At 40.6% G+C, this 22,695-nt stretch overlaps 3 protein-coding genes across 5 annotated transcripts in view; 2 read left to right on the plus strand and 1 right to left on the minus strand.

Annotated features, from left to right (window-relative positions):
* LOC149440130 (C-type lectin domain family 2 member B-like) overlaps positions 1-22,695 on the minus strand; it is a 344,322-nt gene that overhangs the window by 127,820 nt on the left and 193,807 nt on the right. The window lies entirely within an intron of this gene.
* Positions 1-22,695, plus strand: part of LOC149440131 (C-type lectin domain family 2 member B-like) — a 194,889-nt gene that overhangs the window by 15,892 nt on the left and 156,302 nt on the right. The window lies entirely within an intron of this gene.
* LOC149440132 (uncharacterized) lies at positions 689-22,674 on the plus strand. Its single transcript, XM_089658896.1, has 6 exons — positions 689-851; positions 1,567-1,674; positions 8,911-9,092; positions 13,464-13,570; positions 16,243-16,366; positions 22,342-22,674. Exons 1-6 carry the CDS (start codon positions 689-691, stop codon positions 22,672-22,674), a joined length of 1,017 nt encoding a protein of 338 aa, XP_089515022.1.

Here is a 22,695-nt window from a genome sequence, read left to right on the forward strand (position 1 = left end):
TGCTTAGACACTGGAGACAAGATTTACATGATGGTGTCATTTCTGAGCCTGAATCTCAGTCCAGGCCCTGGGTGATGGCTGAACAAACATGGCTCCATCCTTACTGGGAGAGAGAAGCAGATGAAGGCATTGTCAGGGGAGTACTGTGATCTCTGTGAATAAACACCTGGAAGTGTTATGGTGACACATCACTTATAATGCATGTAACAAATGATGAATCTGATGGTGGACCCACATAAAAGAGAACCAATACTAGTTTTGGGTCAGTGGTTAATTAAACATTATTTTTTAAGATTGTGTTTTTAAATTGATGTAGTATATCTATTACTCTTTGTATTAAATATTTGTTTTAAAAGTAAACATCTATTACAGGGGCAGCCGTGACTAAGGATTCAGGGACCCTGATGGGTTTCTAAAGGGACAGCACAGCAGAAGCTGTATACCTTCAGACTCTCTGACTGTAACTCTGTAACCTGAGCAGACACAGAGGCTGCCATTGCTAATCTCCTTCTAAAAATGGTGTTCGGCGGACCTTTTGTCTTCATTCCAGAACAATGAAGAAGTGCGCAGACCAGATATGAAGAAGTGTGCTAACCAGATATGAAGAAGTGCGCAGACCAGATATGACCTCACTGACTTCATGCTTGCCTCAAAAGTATATTGAGAGCCAGGAAACCGGCATTCTCAGATGTTAGTCAGCAATGACACCTCTGTACGCTCAGTTCAGGTTTCTATTAAGTATGAAATTCAAGCTCTGGCAGTTACTGTAGGAGTATACAAGCCATTAGAGGAATGCCCAGGAGACAAAGAAGCATTGAGTGATAATTTTGCCAACATCCGCTCTAGGGCACGTATACATGCTTGTCTCTGACATTTTCCTTTCCTCTAAGCTCCCTCAAGGCTAAACTCCAGAAATATTTAAAATACACAAACTAATGAAGATTTCTATTCATTTATACGTCACTGAGTAAATGTAAATACCTGAATTTGGCCTGGTATCAGCCTCTGCTAGTCCCTTTACAACGGAGCTCAGTCTGGGACAGGGAGACACAACACAGGAAGCCAAATCGTTGTCTCATGTGCTGACAAGAAGCATGCTGATAGGAGGAGAGAACAAAGTGAGAGATGAGATCTTAGGCCTACTGCTTCTTCTTTTATTGACCTGTCACAAGCTGGGGAAATACAAGACCTGTAAGGGCTAGCACAAGTCCGATGTTCTGGCACTAGAGAGCAATGAGTCCATGTTTGCCCTGGAGGAAAAGAAGTAACATTGTGGGGAGCCAGAAAATCTTGCTGGTGGGGGTTGCAGGCCTCAGGAGGGGGTGGCTCACTGGGAGCCCCCCATCCTTCAGGCACTTTATATAGCTGCTGTGTGTGTTGATGTTCTCCATGTAACATACAAGCCGCATACAATGACTTCCATTCACTCTGAGCTCTTCTACAAGAACCATGTGATGTGTTGTGTTCATCTGTGACTCCATTATGTTCTTGCTGATTTCTACATCAATAAGAATACATATCAGATTTTTCTTTATCTCTAATGTCTGATCTCTGTATTGTTTTTAGGAGTTTGCCAGAAATTCAGGTCAACGAAAGTTCCTGTGCTCTATGTTTTAATTGGACCAGCAACATCAGTAACTCTGATCATCATCCTTGTTGTTCTTCTGGCTGCAAGTGGTAAGTCTGATTTTCTACCAACTCTACAGAATTTCTATCAATAAGAAAACAAGGCAGAATCTGACAAGGAAAATCAATATTTCAAAGAACAATTCTAATCCAACAAAATTTCTGCTGCTAATAGTACAATGTGTGTGTATTCTTGTATATTCTAAGAAGGATGAGGAAAGGCTACATCCAAAAAAAATGCCTCTAGTGTGTGTATAGAAGCCGGCAGATTGTGCCACCATTTTCATTTGTCCTGTCTTGGAGTTCTTAAGCTGGCCATACACTAGTAGATTCTTTTACAAATATTCTCAAAGACATTCATATGAAAATTCTCAGAACATTCGATGACTTGATAAATGTTGTTCGAAAGTACTTCAAAATGTTGCTTGCTTTTACCATTCGATATTGGAATGAGTGGAGTTTCCAAACAGAAACCACATCGCTGTTAGAAATTTGTTTGTTCAAGAATTTTCCATCTTGCACCTCCAAATTTTCTTGTCACTTAGGTTGAAAACAAACATTGATTTGACCCCATTAATATTTTGAAAATTGTACCAACATTTTTAAAAAAAAGTAATGTCTACTAGTGTATGCTTTGCTTGATCTTCCTGTTGATTTTAAATGATATCTAATCCCCCACCCAAAAAATTATAAATATTTATTTATTTTAGCTTACCAGCCCTTAGATGTGGTGGCTACATCAGTTTCCTTTTTTCTTCTCTTTACTTTCCCATGGTGATCCTGCAAATAACACACCTCCTGCTGTAACTTCATGTCTTCACTCATTTCTCCATGGTATCTATTGAGGGAGCCATGGTTGTCACACAGGTTGGACCATAATCATGTGTGCCTTGTTTATCTCCACTACATAGTGGGTTGATGGACTTGCAGTTTACACAATAGATATACGGTTCTTTGTGCTTTTTTTTAACAGCTTCTAAAGGAAATGACAAGGACTCCGAATATTCAGAAAGATCAAAAGGTATTTTCATAATTTGTACCACTGGAATTCACAACAGATACACGGTGACCACAGTTTACTAAAGGAGTAGAGCATACTCACCTTTAAAGGGAATTTTTACTTATGTTAGTGAACAAGGAAATTTGAAAGAAAATTGAAAGAAAATGGATTTCTGCTTGAACATGGTTTGATGGCTCCCCAGTGGATGATGCGGCATGTCTGTATCTATTCTCAGATGAAATATTAGTTTTAGGTGGACTGACCACTTAACGTGTCACCATAAAAAACCTGAACACAATGGAAAGTATTGAGGATTCCCTTAACAGAGCCACTCACCAATGGGCAATGTATTTGTAATAATATGAATTTTCACTCTTGAATTGGAGAGTCCTTTATATTAGATTACTTGTATTCTCTCCCTGCCATGGCAGGAGGTTCAGATGTAAGACCCCACTAGAGGTTGTCCTTCTCTTGCCTGAGTTCATTGATAGATTCCAAAGCTGAGAAAACCTTTTATAACAAAGGTAATGTCAGGATTTCATGAATGTAGAACTAACCCCCCCGTTCAAATCAAGGTCGACTTTGAAATTTCAAAGTCGAGGGACCTGCCGATTTCAGGTGCGATTTGCAAGACATCTGATACAGATGGCTATGCAAATAGCACAAAAAGTAGCGCATGTATTACTTTTGAAATCGGGACGGCTCCAACCAAGTCGGGACCACACCAATATGACCGCTCTAATTGCGGACAATAGGGTGCGACTTGGCATGCGATGTGCAAGTCGCAGGCCAAGCAAATCGCATGCCAAGTCGCACCAATGTGAACGGGGTGTAAAGCCTTTATTAATTAATAGGTTACCCCCCTCCCACCCACTCCCCCCCAGCAGCCCAGACAGTGTCAGTTATTACCTCTGAGCTCTGTCAGTCTCTATGGGGACCTTACAGTCTGACCCTGAGCTGGCATTTCCACTTTGGCGGGGGATGGGAATAACAGAACTCAGCACACACCCATCACTGAGAGCAGTATAACCAATTAGGAATGGAGATTCAGGTACATATATATATATATGTATATATATATATATATATATACACCAGTTTTTGGTTGTTGTTATATTGTACAGTGTATATATAAAACAGGTTGTGCTTAAGTGTATGCAAATCAATATGTGTCAAACAAAATAAAAATAAAAAAATAAAAGATATATATAAATAAAGTCCAACAAACAAAAAGTCCAAAGTGTTTGTGGTATTAAATAATCAATTGTGTCCAAAAAAAATATATCACCAAGTGAATCCACCACCAAAATCGGTTAAATAAAACTCACCAGAGCAATATGCTGATCCTATGATAAATCAGCATATAGCACTTGTTGCTCTGGGAGCGATGATCTGTATATGGTCGAGGCAATACTGGAAACTTTTAAGGCTGAACTCCAAGCAGTGATCATCTGCAGGACTGAGTGTCATATATCCACTTCAAAACTTTAGCCACCACACTATGAGATATTCAGACTGCCACTCGGGAAAGAAAAGTAGAGACTCATGGTGCAGTACATAGTAAAATCATCAAATTTAATAAAAGAATGCACTTACAGCAAGTGGTGTCTAAACCAACACCAGTATAAACAGCGTGTTCAGTAAAACAAGGTGAACGCCGACCCAGCCTGGCTTGCGCATGCGCCGTACCAGCAGACCGGGAGCGTCCTGACGTCACATCCGAAGGCCCCTTCCTACGCGTTTCGTCATCGTCGTCATCACGGAGCGGATGGATGTGAGCCGTCAAAGCCTAATTAAATATTCACTGCACTAAGGCGGACAGCTGATCTATAATGAGGATTAATTCCCCACACACTCCAATCTTAATATCTAGCTTCCGCATAAATAAAAAATATACCAAAAAGACCAGGGGAAAGCCTATGTGGATAATAGATGGCATGAACAGATCTACAATTGCCAGACAAAAATAAAAATATAAAGTATTGGACATTTAAAGGGCCAGTATCAAATGAATGTATATAGCATTAAAGAGGAACTCCAATGCTCAAAACATATAACCCATAATACATAATAATGCCTCGGCCCAACAGTAGAAACATCTCTAATCTTTAATCTTCAATATTTAATCTAACTTTATTAAATATTAAATGTAATAAAACCGGACAGTTGATTAGTATTGAAAATTAATTTGCCACATAATCTAATTATAGTAGGTGGCCTCCGCATGCATCCAAACTATAATAAATGTCCAAAACGACCAAGAGAAAACCTAAATAGACCATGAATGGCATAAATAGATCTACCATTACAAAGAAAAAAGTATATTATATAAAATACCAAAATCAACCATTTAAAGGGCCGGTAGCAGAAAAATGTATATATCTGCAGCATTAAAGGGGAACTCCAATGTTTAAGAAAATCATTATTATAACACAATTTGTCATGATAATACATCAACCCAAAAATTAAAAATTTGTGAGAAAACAGTTAAGATCAATATCCACATTCAACCCATTGGGTTTAAGGGAATTTAGTTCATAAATCCAGTAGGTTTCCTTCTTGGAAATTTCATTATTTAAATCAGTACCCCTCCAATGTGGTTTAGCCATATCGATACCATAAAAAGTCAATAGGCTAGGATCACAATTATGCTTTAGTTTAAAATGCCTTGATACGCTATGTTTATCAAACCCCTTTTTGATGTTACCAATGTGTTCACCTATCCTCGTTTTTAGACATCTCCCTGTTCATTCCACATATTGGAGGTGGCATGGACATTCCAAAATGTAGACTACATGTGAGGAGTTACAGGTTATCAAGGAATTGATTTTATATTCTTTTTTGGAGCAAAAGGAGTTCAAAGATTTTCTTTTTTTCTTGGAATCCTTACGAACTGTTCTGCAAACTTTACATTTGTTGCAATAGAAAAAACCTTTTAATTCAGGAAACAAATCTACTTTTTTAGGGGGATCAATGACATTATGGGCAATTCTTGTCCTTAGGGGCCTGTTTTTTCTATAAACAAATCTCGGTCTATCAGGAATAATGTCCTTCAGAATGTCATCTTGTAACAAAATGGGCCAATATTTTTTAAAAATTCATTCAACTTTTTTATACTGCATATTATAGTTGGTGATAAAACTTATATTGTTATCAAATTTCTTAGGTGTCTTTATACTCAAAAGGGACTCTCTATTCTTATCACTGATGAGATTTCTTTCTTTGAGAAGAAACATCCTATCATAACCTTTCTCAGTGAATCTCTCTATTACAATATTCGTTTGATTAATATAGTCTGCATTTTCAATACAATTCCTTTTTATCCTCGTGAACTGGCTCGTCAACTTCCTTGAAAAAGGGTTTTGTCAAAATACCACCATTACATTTGTATAATATAAGGTCCAAAAAATTTATTTGGTTCAGATCACTTGTCACCATAAATTTTAGACCATACAAATTGTTACTAATATGTTCAGTAAAGGTATTAAGATGTTCTTGGGTGCCATTCCATATTATAATGATGTCATCAATGTACCTCTTATATAGCGCCATCTCTGGCCACTTGCCATAGATACATTCCTCCTCCCATTTGTCCATCACCAAATTAGCCACCCTGGGGGCATATTTAGCCCCCATTCCAACACCTTTGCATTGTTGGAAAAAAGTTTTTTATACCAAAAAAAGTTATTATTCATGGCTAATTCTAATAGTTCAATAATCAAGCTTCTTTCAGCTCTCTTTAAATTGGATTTATATCTTAAGGCCCATTTTACAGCTTTAATCCTGTCTTTCTGATTGACGTTAGTGTAAAGCGACTCTACATCAATTGTCACTAAGATACAGTCCTTTAAATTATCCAAACATCTTAAAATGGTAATAAGTTGACCACTATCCTTTAAATATGATCTATTATTCATAATTATGTCCTGAAGAAAAAAATCAATATATTCGCCGACTCTGGCAAAAAGAGAATTAATCCCACTAATTATAGGCCTACCAAGTGGTTTCTCTTGATTTTTGTGCACTTTTGGTAAATAGTAGGTATTTTGTGATTTTTTATCAACAAATATCTAGCTTCTTTTTCATTCAGAACCCCTGTTTCTCTTTAATGCTATATACATTCATTTGATACTGGCCCTTTAAATGTCCAATACTTTATATATTTATTTTTGTCTGGCAATTGTAGATCAATTCATGCCATCTATTATCCTATATATAGGCTTTCCCCTGGTCTTTTTGGTATATTTTTTATTTATGCGGAAGCTAGATATTAAGATTGGAGTGTGTGGGGAATTAATCCTCATTATAGATCAGCTGTCCGCCTTAGTGCAGTGAATATTTAATTAAGCTTTGACGGCTCACATCCATCCGCTTCGTGAGGGCGACGATGACGAAACGCGTAGGAAGGGGCCTTCGGATGTGACGTCAGGACGCTCCCGGTCTGCTGGTACGGCGCATGCGCAAGCCAGGCTGGGTCTGCGTTCACCTTGTTTTACTGAACACGCTGTTTATACTGGTGTTGGTTTAGACACCACTTGCTGTAAGTGCATTATTTTATTAAATTTGATGATTTTACTGTGTACTGCACCATGAGTCTCTACTTTTCTTTCCCGGTGGCGGTCTGAATATCTCATAGTGTGGTGGCTAAAGTTTTTGAAGTGGATATATAAGACACTCAGTCCTGCAGATGATCACTCCTTGGAGTTCAGCCTTAAAAGTTTCCAGTATTGCCTCGATCATATACAGATCATCGCTCCCAGAGCAACAAGCGCTATATGCTGATTTGTCATACGATCAGCATATTGCTCTGGTGAGTTTTATTTAACCGATTTTGGTGGTGGATTCATTTTGTGATATATTTTTTTGGATACAATTGATTATTTAATACCACAAACACTTTGGACTTTTTGTTTGTTGGACCTTATTTATATTTTATTTTTTTTTATTTTGTTTGACACATATTGATTTGTATACACTTAAGCGCAACCTGTTTTTGAATTTTTGCATATACTATACATGTTATAGGCCAGGTTTTGCAGCTCATTTTGATTGCCCTCTATTTTCATCCGTGGCGCTATTTCTATTACCACAAAGTGTATATATAGACTTTTTTTTAATTTTTAGAGGCAGAGTAGGAAAGAGTTAAAACCTCTGTCAGTTTACTTTTTTTTCCACCTGTGTCCCATTTGGGGAGATTTCCCTTCAGTTCCTGTCAACAGAGATGCAGAAGGAAATGATAGGAAATCTCTCCAAAAGTGAGGGGAATTACCCTCCCCCAGCAGCCCAGACAGTGTCAGTTATTACCTATGAGCTCTGGCAGTCTCTATGGGAACCTTACAGCGTGACCCTGGGCTGACATTTCCACTTTGGCAGGGAAAGAATAACAGAACACAGCACACACAACCATCACTGAGAGCAGTATAACCAATTAGGATGGAGATATATATATACTGTACCAATTTCTGGTTGTTGTATTATTGTAAAGTGTATATATAGACATTTATTTTATTTTTAGAGGCAGAGTAGGAAAGAGTTAAAACCTCTGTCTGTGTCTCATTTGGGGAGATTTCCCTTCAGTTCCTGTCAACAGAGATGCAGAAGGAAATGAGAGGAAATCTCTCCAAAGTGAGGGGAATTACCCTGATAGGCAGTAGTTACCTGCACAGGCATTTCCATTGTAAGATTTCCCCACACCTACTGCTCTGGTGACAGCTCAACAATGATACATTCCCAGAACTTTCTGTCCCAATACCTGTGTTACCAAGACAAATGGATAGGGTGAATCACCCCATAGGGGATGTGATAGACAGCAATGAAGACTTGGCAGATGTTTTAACCCCTTGCCACTCTATCCACAAAAAAGGAAAAAAAAAAAGATCATTGACTTTATACATAAAAAAGTGTGTATATATATATATATATATATATATATATATATATACACACAAACACACACATATAAACATACTTAAGCGCTGAGCAAACTGTTGGCGCTATATAAATCCTGTATTATAATAATAATAATACTTTAAAGTTTACTGGAGGTGACGCAGCCCTTTATCAGTATTGCCGTTCCTACTTTCTGATAGGACCTTTCACCTCTATATACTAAACAAGCCCCGCTTTGCTGACATTTAGTTATACAAATGATTAGTTGTTTGATATTTCTGTTTGTATTTTTGTAATATCTTATTTTCTTCTGATAGTATTGTAATTTATTAATAATGTTTGTCTGTTAGTTAATAAGTAAACAGAATGGCTAAAATAAACAAATCTATTTGTAGGAGAGACACCTGAAACAAAAGTGGTAATGAGTTCACCAGCTGAAGACTGTGGGGATGACTGGGTCATATACAGGAGAAAATGTTACTATATCTCAGACAAGAGAAATACATGGAGGAACAGCCAGAACTTCTGTCAATTACACAATTCATCCCTGGCCATTATTGATAATAAAGACGAAATGGTGAGTAATCATAATTCCATCTCCACCCATCTCAACATGATCACAATATATTATGTTATCCATTGTACCAGAATACAACTGACCACTGGACATGATCATAATACAATTCTACTACACTCTATACATAGAACACTACACCCCCAACATGACCCGCCACTGGACATAATAATACAATTCTATTACACTCTATACATGAAACACTACACCACCAACATGACCCACCACTGGACATAATAATACAATTCTATTACACTCTATACATAGAACACTACACCACCAACATGACCCACCACTGGACATAATAATACAATTCTATTACACTCTATACATAGAACACTACACCACCAACATGACCCACCACTGGACATAATAATACAATTCTATTACACTATACATAGAACACTACACCCCCAACATGACCCACCACTGGACATCATAATACAATTCTATTACACTCTATACATAGAACACTACACCCCCAACATGACCCACCACTGGACATAATAATACAATTCTATTACACTCTATACATAGAACACTACACCCCCAACATGGCCCACCACTGGACATAATAATACAATTCTATTACACTCTATACATAGAACACTACACCCCCAACATGACCCACCACTGGACATAATAATACAATTCTATTACACTCTATACATAGAACACTACACCCCCAACATGACCCACCACTGGACATAATAATACAATTCTATTACACCCTATACATAGAACACTACACCCCCAACATGACCCACCACTGGACATAATACAATTCTATTACACCCTATACATGGAACACTACACCCCCAACATGACCCACCACTGGACATAATACGATTCTATTACACCCTATACATGGAACACTACACCCCCAACATGACCCACCACTGGACATAATAATACGATTCTATTACACTCTATACATGGAACACTACACCCCCAACATGACCCACCACTGGACATAATAATACGATTCTATTACACCCTATACATGGAACACTTCACCCCCAACATGACCCACCACTGGACATAATAATACAATTCTATTACACTCTATACATAGAACACTACACCCCCAACATGACCCACCACTGGACATAATAATACAATTCTATTACACCCTATAGATAGAACACTACACCCCCAACATGACCCACCACTGGACATGACCATAACACAATTCTATTATACGTTTTCAAATTGGAGGTGACGACAAAGGTAATGGGCAGTAGAGCATGCACTCAGTCATTTATTAAGTGGCCAGTGTTTTGTTGAGACAGCAGACATGGCTGATTGCACGTGTACAAAGGGCTGCCATTAGAAATCATGGGGCCCTGTACAGGGGCTTAAATATACGGGACCACCACCGGAGAAAGAAAGAAATTGAAAGGAGAAAAATGAGTCAGCACACATGGCACACTATGATGAATTGTGAGTGTGGATTAATTGTGCTAACAGTGGAAGGAGCTTAAGACTCGATGGGGCCTGCTATGGCAGGGCTGCCTGTACCCCCTACTGGGAGCGCTACATGTACAAACTTTGATAGACATCATTGCCTGCACAACCTACCACCACGTCCTGCGCAGCCATCATTTTAACCTGTTGATGCCGACGTCACACAAATATGTGGCCTCACAGAACTGGGCTTTTTCTGCGGGGGCGCATATTTGCATACATGTCTTTCTGCTGGGAGTGTGCTGCACAGCGCACTCCGAGCACAAAGACCGTGGTGTCACTGAGAGCCCGAGTCCCGATCATTAGACTCCCGATTCCGGGTCACATGATCGCTGTGATAGCCTCTGATTGGCTATCACAGTGATCAGTCACTGTACAGCCCAGCCCCCCTTGTTTTTTTTTCTCTTCTGGCATAGAGGGAAAAAAAATGTTATTAAAAAAAAAAAGATAAATAAATATTAACAAATAAAAGAAAAAACACCTAGATCAAGGTTTGATCTAGTTCAGTGCCAGGGTAAGTGTTTGGGTCAAGGTCAGGGTCAAAGGTCAGGATTAAAAAAAAAATGGTGTCAGTGTGTTTTAAGTAATAAAAAACAAACAAAATGCAAATGTTTCTGGGCTGTACTACGGGTACAAACAACAAATAACACACATATATGGTATCGCTGCGATCGTCAAGAGCTGGAGAATTTATGTTGGGTTTTTCTTTGGTGGTAGGTTATGGTCGTAACAAGAAACACACAGCTAAATAAAAAAAAATATTTTTTTTTTACTATTTTGGGCCAGTTTTCCTTTGATAATGAAAAAAAAATCAGGAGATATCCATTACCATTTACCACCAAATGAAAGCTCAATTTGTCCTGAAAAAAAAAACAAGGTATAATTCACTTGGATGTACAAAGTACATATGTACGGTTTTACTAACACATGTCAAAGTGGCAAAATTGTGCTTAGGCATTTAGATTTGTTTTACCCTTAGGCGTGAAGGGGTTAAAGAAGACTGCACTTCTGAGGTCAGGCACTGATGTCGGGGGAGGAGGCCTGGCTCGCAGTCTCTGCTCTAATTCATCCCAAAGGTGTTCTATGGGGTTGAGGTCAGGACTCTGTGCAGGCCAGTCAAATTCCTCCACCCCAAACTGGCTCCTCCATGTCTTTATGGACCTTGCTTTGTGCATTGGTGGGCAGTCATGTTGGAACAGGAAGGGGCCATCCCCAAACTCTTCCCACAAAGTTGGGAACATGAAATTGTCCAAAATGTCGCCTTAAGAGTTCCCTTCACTGGAACTAGGGGGCCAAGCCCAACCCCTAAAAACAACCCCACACTATAATCCCCCCTCCACCAAACTTTACACTTGGCACAATGCAGTCAGGCAAGTACCATTCTCCTGGCAACCGCCAAACCCAGACACGTCCATCAGATTGCCAGACAGAGAAGCGTGATTGGTCACTCCAGAGAACACGTCTCCAGTGCTCTAGAGTCCAGTGTTGGCGTGCTTTACACCACGGCATCCGACGCTTTGCATTGCATTTGGTGATGGAAGGCTTGGATGCAGCTGCTCGGCCATGGAAACCCATTCCATGAAGCTCTCTACACACTGTTGTTGGGCTCATCTGAAGGCCACACCAAGTCTGGAGGTCTTTAGCTATTGACTCTGCACACAGTTGCCGACTTCTGCTTACTGTGCGCTTCAGCATGCGCTGACCCCGCTCTGTCATGTGACATGGCCTACCACTTGGTGGCTGAGTTGCTTTTGTTCCCAGTTGCTTCCACTTTGTTATAATCCCACTAACAGTTGAGCGTGGAATATTTAGTAGCCAGGAAATGTCACGGATGGACTTATTGCACAGGTGGCCACCTATCACGGGACCACGCATGGAGTCACTGAGCTCCTGAGAGCGACCCATTCTTTCACCAATGTTTGTAGAAGCAGTCTGCATGCCTAGGGGCTTGATTGTATACACCTGTGGCCATGGAGGGGATTGGAACACCTGAACCTGATGATTTAGGGCTGGCTTAATACTTTTGGCAGTATAGTGTATTCCTGTTGTCATTGTTCACATATTACTGTGCTCACACCTATTGGTCTTTTCAGAGATCACACAGACTGTTTACAAGTAGGAGGTCCAGGATGGATTATATTTTCAGTCTGCCCAAGATAACTCCTACAGTTCAATCTAAAAACTACTTCCATGTGCAAAATGAGTTATGCAAACCATGTTCATACATGATGCCAGGCAGCCATGATGGATTCATCATAACAACCAATGGTATGGGGTGGGCCATTGTTGGGACTATGCTAAATATGAACTCTTCATTATTATTGGAGGTCGTTCACACAGGAAGTTAGATGGCTCTTAGTTTAGCTGCCACCCCTTCTTGGGAACATATTGTGGAATCCAGCGTGGGATAGGAGAGTGCCATCTATAGATAGAGGAGAGGACTATGTACATGGGGAGAAGGAACAAGGTGAAGATGTTCACAGATAGATGGCAGGAACTGACTGAATTTCAGTGTGTGGTTGCCCCTGCTTGGCAGAAGTCATTTGTTTGACACCTGTCAATGAGTTAGAAGTTAGAAAACTTTTGTTGATTATTTGCTGCAGTCGTTGATCAATGTATTCTGACAGTAGCAAGTCTTGCCCCTCAAAATACAATGTACCGATGGGCGGATTCCTCCATCCACCTCATTTGTGTGGATGGAGGAATTTGTCAGGTTTTTTTTTAGGTTCAGCCCACTGATTGTCTTTAGGCTGCAGGTCAGCTTTAATGTTTTATGGATAACTATTATGTATTGTATAGAGAAGTGTAAAGCACCATGGGAATCAAGTCCAGTTCAGTGCAATGTTCTAAGAGTTTTTCAAGTGAAAAATGTCATTTATTTCAATTATTTGTCTTTCTGTCTTGCAGAACTTTTTAAATCTTGTGAAGTCTAACATATACTGGATTGGACTGAGCAGGACACAAGATAATTCAAGCTGGGTCTGGACTAATGGAACACTCTACCCAGAACCTGTGTAAGTTCCACTCCTCAAATGTAAGATCAGCTTCACCTAAAACCGACATTTGAGGTTTGGTTCTACATTAGCCCATTGAATCAGCCCTCCTTGTACAACATATTTCATGAAGACCTGTAGCCACAGCGCTGTGCAACAAATAATTACTACTATGGCACAGACTTGCAATCAATTCTAATTTATTTTACGATTGTGTTATGTTTTTGTTTTTTTTTGCAGCAGCAGCAGCGGTTTTGGGTCTTTATTATATGGTTGCACAGTTTACTTTGTGGATTGCACTGTTGCTTTATCCTGAGTGTGGGGGGGTTCAATATTCTGTTTCAGTTTAGAGTTGGGGCATGTCATTGCTTAGCCAACCCAGTGCAATGGTAATTCAGCAGTGAATCCAATACACAGTCATTATTATTACACCTACTGGTCCCAGTCTGGCACTGGTGGGGGACGCATTGTACTGATTTACTAAAACTGGAGAGTGCAAAATCTGGTGCAGCTTTACATAGAAACCAATCAGCTTCCAGGTTTTATTGTCATAGCATAATGGAACAAGCTGAAGTTAGAAGCCGATTGGCTGCCATGCACAACTGACCCAGATTTTGCGCTCTCCATTTTTAGTAAATCCACCCCTGTATCTCCTCTGCTAGAGAGCGGCTTCGTACGCCTCCTGAGAACAGGGCTGCTATTCACTAGTTCCCCTTCTACAGCTATTTTTTCATTTTTTGCACACATGCAACAGCAATTTTGGCTATACTTCCAACCTCCAGAACATTATATGTTATCTGAAAGCAGAGGCTTCACAGAAAAATAAATAGTAGTTGCAATTGTTATGTCATACAATATTTGAGCAATTGTTTTATATTAAGAAGATAATACACTGAAATGAGTTTTATTGTACCCAGACACAATGTAATCCACAATTTTTGTACATAATAAAAGATGAGGTGGTTTAGAGTGAATAGATACCAAAGGTGTCAAGCCTCAAAACTGTGTGTGCCTGCAAAATGACAAAACATGATGGGACCCAAAGTTACCAATAGGAGACGCTTTAAAAGCCTTTACAGATTATCTGTTTAGAATCAACTGTGAATGATGGTTCTAGAATTATTGCTCTCACTTTAACATTCCCAGTGATATATAACATGTGTGGTGCAATCGCTGATTACATACATGTGTGCAACCTATACACATATTTGCAGGGGAGTGCAGGGAGACATAGCTACTTCATTTTTTCAAATTATACTTTTATTGTTATTTTATTTTTTTTCATTTAACTTTTTTGTTATCACAAGGGGGCTAACAAGCCCCATATGTGATAACATGGGCAGGTGACAAGTCCTCTTTATGGAGGTATCAGGGGTTTATTAGATCCCTAATATCTCTCCTGCCCTCCAATGAAGCTAATCAAGTGCAGATCATGCTTAATTAGCTGCTCCCCTGATTGTAGCAGCTGAGGAGTGACAGCTCTAACACCAGAAATGCACAGAGCTGAGCACTTCTGGCTTCACAGACAGTAGAGGAGATAGGGGAACTCCTCTCACTTGCTATCCTCATCACTTTTACATTAAGTCAGGTGCTGGCTGAAGAGAAAAAAATACAAGTTCATGGCTGCTACTGCATTGTTCCTATAGCTCGCTTGAAACCCTTCGCTCTCTGGACCTGTATAGTACGACGGAAGCTTAAGTGATTGTTCAGAGATCATAAGATCAAGACTACAAACAGATTAGTCAAAATCTGTTGTGAAGAACATATATTAGATCGGTGTTTTCAGGGCTGAATCTATCATTTTTGTTAGAGAATTGACTTCTTCCAGCAAAATAGAGATGAATGATCAGGTAAATGGGTAAAAAGAGGCTACAGCACCCCCTGGTGGTTTCAGATGAGCATACAAAATATTCACGTTATGTTTCATACTCACCTGACAGAATTTTTTTTTTTGTATTGTATTTTTTAGTCCTGACTATAAAAGGCATAGAAAGAAAATGTATGGAAAACCACTATATACTGTATGTGATCATTATCTAAACCAGCCTTTCTCAAACAGGGTGCCCAGGCACCCTGGGGTGCCTTGAGGTTTCTTCAGGGGTGCCTTGGCAAAATGTCTAAAAATTGCCCAAAACTATTATACAAGCCAACGGGTGGAACAAATCTGCCTTTTATTTACACAAAACCACAGGTTTTCATTGTTCACCATTATGACCTTCTAGCCGCCGGCGTCCTGACAACCAATGACATCATGAGTTGATAAGGAAGATGTCAGCTGCCTGCACAGCATCCTACTTTACCCTCCCTCGCCCCTCTCCATCAGTGGTGGGGTCACATCAGCTCAGTGATGGAGAAAAACTGAGGGGAAGAGAAACATTGGAATACTAGTCGGTACCAGTGTGCAGAAGTGTATTTGCTTTGGAAGAATAAATCACCTCTAATGTTGGATGTCCTACATGTGTGGATGTTGCTGCATTATATAAAACTAGTAGAATAGTTTTTCACATTTTAGAATGGGGTGCCCTTTTAAAAGTATGGACAGTCTTGAGTTATCCCATTTTACAATGGGGTGCCTCGGGACTGTCCATAATATTAAAGGGTGCCTTGACTGAAAAAAGGTTGAGAAACACTGATCTAAACAGCTTTTTAATAAGCTTTCTATGTAATGTTATATTTTGTTCTATTTTTTCCAGATTTAATATTCGTAGAAAGCCAGTGCTCTCTGGTGAACCAGAGAATGTTTACCTGAATGGTGACGGTTTTAAAAGTGGAAGTGGAAGATATCCAAAGAAATGGATTTGCAGCAAGAAGTTTAAGGTAATCCTCTCTAGTACACAGAGGTCATTTAAAAAAGATCTAGTTACATCTATAGAGAATCTGAACAGCTATGCTGGATTTCAAAAACCTGGGGTGCAAATAACAACCACAGATGCTCTTGCTCTTGACTGCCTGCTCTGTGGAGTTGCTATCCCCTCTCCAGAGAGGAAGTCAAGAGCATGACCAAGCATAGATTGAGTTCTCCAGATGTCACAGCCTGGAATCAGGCTTGGAGGGCAGTGGCTTCAGGTATGGTATGCACTGAGTGAGCTTCTGTAGGTCAGTCACTTCTACCAAGCTTCCAACCTTTAGTTCATGAGTTAAATGAATAAACCAGAAATTCTGAAGGATCCTCTGCACACTGGTATATACCCTTTCAAGCAAACTATGCAATAAATAGGAATATTTAGTTCACACATATTGCAATGCATGCTTAAGCTGGCCAACTGCGTCAAAGTCATCCCTCTATGGTCAGTCCTACTCTGCTCTGCCTACGCCAGGGGTGTCCAAACTTTTTTCAAAGAGGGCCAGATTGGATGAAGTGAACATGGTGGAGGGTCGAACATTTTTCCGAACATTCTTTGAACCATTACAATTAAATGCAAATAAATTATTTTATGCCAAGTTATTTGCAAACGACATACTTTTCATTTCATAACATTAAGATCAACTGACAGCTGAGTTTTCACAATGTATTGAAAATAAATTTAAAAAAAAACTTACCTGCACTAATGTGAAGGGTGAAAAAGGTAGCTGGAGCTGAAGTCTCTGCTCGGCAGCCGGGAGGGGAAGAGAAACACACTTCACGCTGGAAGCCCGGCCCTGACGTCACCGCCCTCTGTCGCTCCCAGCGCGGCGCAGTCACGCATGCGCACTGCTCTCAAGCAGAAGACTGTCTGCCACAGAAGGGAGGGCCGTGGGAGGGCCACATTACACAGAGCAGGGAGGGCTGTTGAAGGGCCGTATTAAACCGACCCCCGGGCCGTAAATGGCCCGCGGGCCGGACTTTGGACATGCCTGGCCTACGCAAATGCTACTGTGGACACAATGCTAACATAGGGGAAACACTGATCTAAACAGCTTTATAATAAGCTTTCTATGTCATGTTATATTTTGTTCTTTTTTTCCAGATCTAGTATTCGTAGAAAGCCAATGGTCCCTGGTGAACCAGAGAATGTTTACCTGAATGGTGAAAGTTTTAAAAGTGGAAGTGGAAGGTATCCAAAGAAATGGATTTGCAGCAATAATTTTTAAGGTATTCTTCTCTAGTACACAGAGGTCATTTAAAAAAGATCTAGTTACATCTATGGAGAATCTGAACAGCTATGCTGGATTTCAAAAACCTGGGGTGCAAATAGCAACCACAGATGCTTGGTTATGCTCTTGACTGCCTGCTCTGTGGAGTTGCTATCCCCTCTCCAGAGAGGAAGTCAAGAGCATGACCAAGCATAGATTGAGTTCTCCAGATGTCACAGCCTGGAATCAGGCTTGGAGGGCAGTGGCTTCGGGTATGGTATGCACTGAGTGAGCTTCTGTAGGTCAGTCACTTCTACCAAGCTTCCAACCTTTAGTTCATGAGTTAAATGAATAAACCATGCACTATTGTACTAAGCGGATCCCGCTTGCTGCCGCCAATCTGTCACGGATCCAACCCATACGCACACTCCCACAGCAACTAGCTAACCGAGGCGTGCACGTCCGACCGTGACTTGGGGTAAGAGGGAATGAGGGGGACTTAATCTGAATATATATAATACGAGCCGTGATATACTTTCACAGACCGCCCTACCTCTGGTCACCACTAGAGGGAGACTCCACTCCAATCCAGCTGGCTGACCACACACACAGTCAGATACGAACCTTACATACAATCTGGTGCACACTAAGGGTTGAGAAGCAGCCTAGCAACTGGCACACCCTTCTAGAATTCCTCCAGCTATCCTACAAGCTAGAACCCCGGTGTTAATCACTCTTCCACTGTCCACACACCCCCACACCAGACACACAACAAACGGTGGCAAGCTACAGTTTATCCGCAGACTGGTCTGCTGGGCCACCACACACACAGAGATATCCTAAAAAAATAAATGAGTGTACTTGTGAGCTACTATGGTGTTTGTCTAAACTAATACCATTAATTAATTTGACAAACAAAACAAAACACAATGTATGATACACCTGTGGTTCGCTGGCACTCACACCTACTCATTAGACAGTGTTCTGTGAGAAAATTAAATATATAAATTGTGCCGCGCTCCTGTGTATAAATAATTACAATCTTCACTATTTCAAAAGACAATCCAAAGTAAAAAAAAAAATAAAAAAATATGAAAAAATAAAATGATATATATACTTATATCTAGTGTATAAAATACAATTATCTTCTGCTTATAACATCATAAATAAATACCACTGACAGTTTCATCTGTCGGAATCTGGGTGCAGCAACATACACATTTGACCCCATTAAGATGGCCACGCACATGCGGACTCCAATAAAATGGCGGCCGGCATATATATATATAGCAGCAATAGTTGTGATGTCCAATCATATCCCCCTGATGAAGTCACGTGACCCGGTGACGTAATGCGTAGGGGAGGGACTCTGACATCACGGCAAGCATAGCAGAAACTGCAGGACAGGCTGAAACTGCCTTACTCTGAAGCCTATGCTAAAAACTCTGTATGGAACTTGCAGCAGCAAATAAAGCCTTAATTTTAAAAGGATAAAGCACTATGATGGTTTTGTTTCTTCATACAATCATTCTGTGATATATTGGAGAGAAATCAGTATAGGAGGAAGGAGGACCTTTGGAAGAAAAAGCGAAATATCCATCCAGCCATCAAATCCTGATCAAATCCTGATCAGCAGCAGGCATAATCACTCCAGAGATCCCAGGTGGATTAAGATCGAGCATAATCATCCCATTTGCCATCAGGAATATCCTAAGCAGGAGGATCATCCCAGCAGTCCTATAAGGACAAAAAGCTAGTTTTGCCTTTTTATAAGGCAAAACCTGAGGTGAGCGCATAATAAAATCACACTGCACGTGGATTATGGGAGCGGCATTGCACCATCATAATTTAAATTGAAAGAGGACTGTCTATGAGCACTTTTTCATATATATTGTTTTTATCACTATAACTATTTACTATTGTCACCAGCACAGTATGTGGTATTTATTTATGATGTTATAAGCAGAAGATAATTGTATTTTATACACTAGATATAAGTATATATATATCATTTTATTATTTTTTCATATTTGTGTTTTTTTTTTTTTACTTTGGATTGTCATTTGAAATAGTGAATATTGTAATTATTTATACACAGGAGCGCGGCACAATTTATATATTTAATTTTCACACAGAGATATCCTACTTTACAATCTGCATGCAATCTGCCAACACGCAGTGCAATTGCATACAGATAGGCAATGAACTTGACTGAGCATATAAAGACACTGCAATACAATAATCTCTCCAGAGATATGAGCCTGAGCTTAAGTACCCAGAAGTCACTTATTAATTTTATGATTTAATATTCCGAAAGTGGGCAGTGCATAAAATGTGTACAAAGTAAAAAAAGTTACAGCAAATACAAAAAATACAAAAAGACACACAATTGGCTATTGACTATAAAATAAAAGGGAATAAAAACAGAAATAAAACTTTTACCAAGAGTTATCCTGCGACTGGAGCAAGTCAGAGAAAGTCCACGATCCGACTGTCAATAGAACCGGCTCCGTACGAATCACACTGTGTATATCTCAGGTCCTCAATTTATGGGAATATGGACGTAGGCTGGACATTAGCCCTTGGCTAATCAACTTTGGGGGGTGTTCCTGTACCAGTCTACAGGACATTCTGGGTACTGAAATGCCCAAAGTCGATTGGACCAGGAACAGTTTGAATCACCAAGTCAGGGATTGAATTTCCTACACCAGCGCATCAGTCCGATCGCGACAGTACCAATCACTGTTCAGTTGTCGCAATCAGGCACCATATAACTGTTTTCTGCGTTTCTCTGGGATTCTACAGAGGCTACAAATACAGTTTTACATGCAGATGTAGCCTACAGTGTGTTCAATCAAAAGGAAGTATTTTCAGCTCTCTGCAAATAATATTTTAGCTTTTATGAGAGATGAAATATATTCCTTTGATCTGCTGATATAAGTTATAGTTTGACAGATACATTGGAGCCACTCCTGGTCTCCTGCTATTTTTGAAGCCGAAACATCTGGGGTTTCTCCTTTAAACTTCCAGAAGGTGATAAAGTCTGGCTACATAGGTGACAAGGTTTTATTGGCATCTAGAAGGTTTTATTGGCATCTAGGTGTCACCTCCAGCCTAGCCAATGCTCTGACCTTTCAGATGCTAATTGGTGACCATATGTCTCTGACTCAATCCTGAACCCATCCTATTATTAACATGGAATGAAGCTAAATCTACAATGTCATATTTCTACAAATCACATCTCAGCTACTCAAATCTTACATTTATGTCACATCTCCCCCCTTCTAGATGACGCATAGCTGAGCCTAAATGGGTCGGCTAACGCGTCTACATGGAAGGTTCCCTAGGTTGGGGGGGGGGGGGGGGGAGTTCTCCCAATTAAAGCTTGGCACCGCTGACATTTCAGCCTGTCCCCCTGCAGATAGGAGAGGGCTACTGTACAGCTCTTGTTATGATCCTAAAGGGTCTGCATCACAACTGGCCAGCAGATCGCCCCTGCGTCTCCACTTCATCCACTGGCCACCAACTACCTACTGGAAGGGTACAGGCAAACTTGTCATTGTGTTCTGTCATCATTTTCAGCCACTGGCCATGGTCATCTGGTGGTTCTCTATTAGCTGCAACACCCAGATGCTTGAGCCTGGCATAAGGTCATTCCTGGGTGATTTGGACCTGGTTCCATGGCTTGGATACCAGGGCCTCCACCCCCTGACCTGTCTCCCACACTTCTGCTCTTTCTCCTTCCGCCAGAGACTGGTCAGCACAACCCCTGAGTTCCTCCGAGCTGACATCAAACCTACTGTATCAGCCCACGAGAATACAGTGTTGCCAGATGCAGTCTCTGAGAAAGCAGATTCTGATGGGGTCAATGTTCCCCCATCATCCTGTGATCCTCCATTTGCTGTGCACAGCAATGAATCCTCAATCATGATACTCATAGCTGTGGGGACAAAGGATAAATCCAGAGAAGACTTTATTCCACTAAGGGTCATCCTGTGACCCATGCCACACCCTTCTACTCTGTCCTCCTCAGCAGAACGTCTGTCAATACAACACCTGAGCTCCTCTGGGCCAACATCAGACCTATCAGCCTGGAAGTACTCAGTGGTGTCAGCTGCAGCTGCTGAGGTAGAAGACACTGATTGGGCTGAATTTGCCCCAACATCCTGTAGACTTCCCTCTGCAACACACAGAAATGAGTCTGCACTGGCAGCACCCGCAGCTGTGGTGACAGAGGGGAAAGTTACAGGAGAAAGGATTTCACTAGGGGTTGTCCTCTGACCTACGTCACACTGTTTTACTCCGTCCTCAGCAGAGCGTCTATTGGCACACCTGAGTTCCTCTGGGATGGCATCAAATGTAACAGCCACTGGAAACTGCCGTCAGCCACAGCTACTGAGTCAGATTGAGTCAGATTTAAACCCTCACCCTGTGGTCCCTCCTCTGTGTTCCACAGCCCAGGATCCAAAATGGCATTACTGGTATCTGTGGTGACAGGGAAGCAAACAAAAGAAAACTTCATCCCACAAGGGGATACAGGCACACAACACTGGTCTTTATCAGGACTTACTGAAACACAATGTGCCTTTTTACCGGGAACTTCAGAAGAACATTCTGTTTCTTTACATATGGGTACAAAACCAAATTCCTTTTGCCTATACACCTCATCCTGTCATTCACCGCTAGCGGTCCCTCAGCCAGACCCCTGAGATCCTCTGGGCTGCCATCAATTTTTACAGCCTCAGGGGACTCAGAGCTATCTGCCACAGGTGCCAGGTGGACAACAGTCTGAGGAGACTTTAGGCCCAGATGCAGATGCGAATGTTTGTGAGTGTGAGGAACTAAGAGGTGAAATTGAACATTTGATAACTGAGAATGGTGCATTGGAACAGAAATTGGATGAATTGGAAGAAACGTGTAAACTGAGGGAACAGTGTATCATATCTTTAAAACAAAGAGAAGCAGAGAATGAAGGTGTTATAGCCATGCTTAGGAGGGAGCTACAGGAGGCCCAGGCTGCCATAATGGAGTTATCTTCCAAGCAGGCAGAGATTGAGCAGTCTCAGTGTTAATTATTATTTATTTCAGGTACT

Source organism: Staurois parvus, unplaced genomic scaffold (genome assembly GCF_062004578.1).
Source record: "Staurois parvus isolate SC_StPar_1 unplaced genomic scaffold, SC_StPar_1.0 ptg001111l, whole genome shotgun sequence".
NCBI classification, from domain to species: domain Eukaryota; kingdom Metazoa; phylum Chordata; class Amphibia; order Anura; family Ranidae; genus Staurois; species Staurois parvus.

Excerpts from the sequence above, each read along its gene's own strand:
- LOC149440132 (XM_089658896.1), top strand. The coding sequence starts at position 689 with ATGTTAGTCAGCAATGACACCTCTGTACGCTCAGTTCAGGTTTCTATT. Across the intron at positions 852-1,566 it reads CAACATCCGCTCTAGGGCAC|GAGTTTGCCAGAAATTCAGG; the intron begins GTATACATGCTT and ends TATTGTTTTTAG. Across the intron at positions 1,675-8,910 it reads TGTTGTTCTTCTGGCTGCAA|GAGAGACACCTGAAACAAAA; the intron begins GTGGTAAGTCTG and ends ATCTATTTGTAG.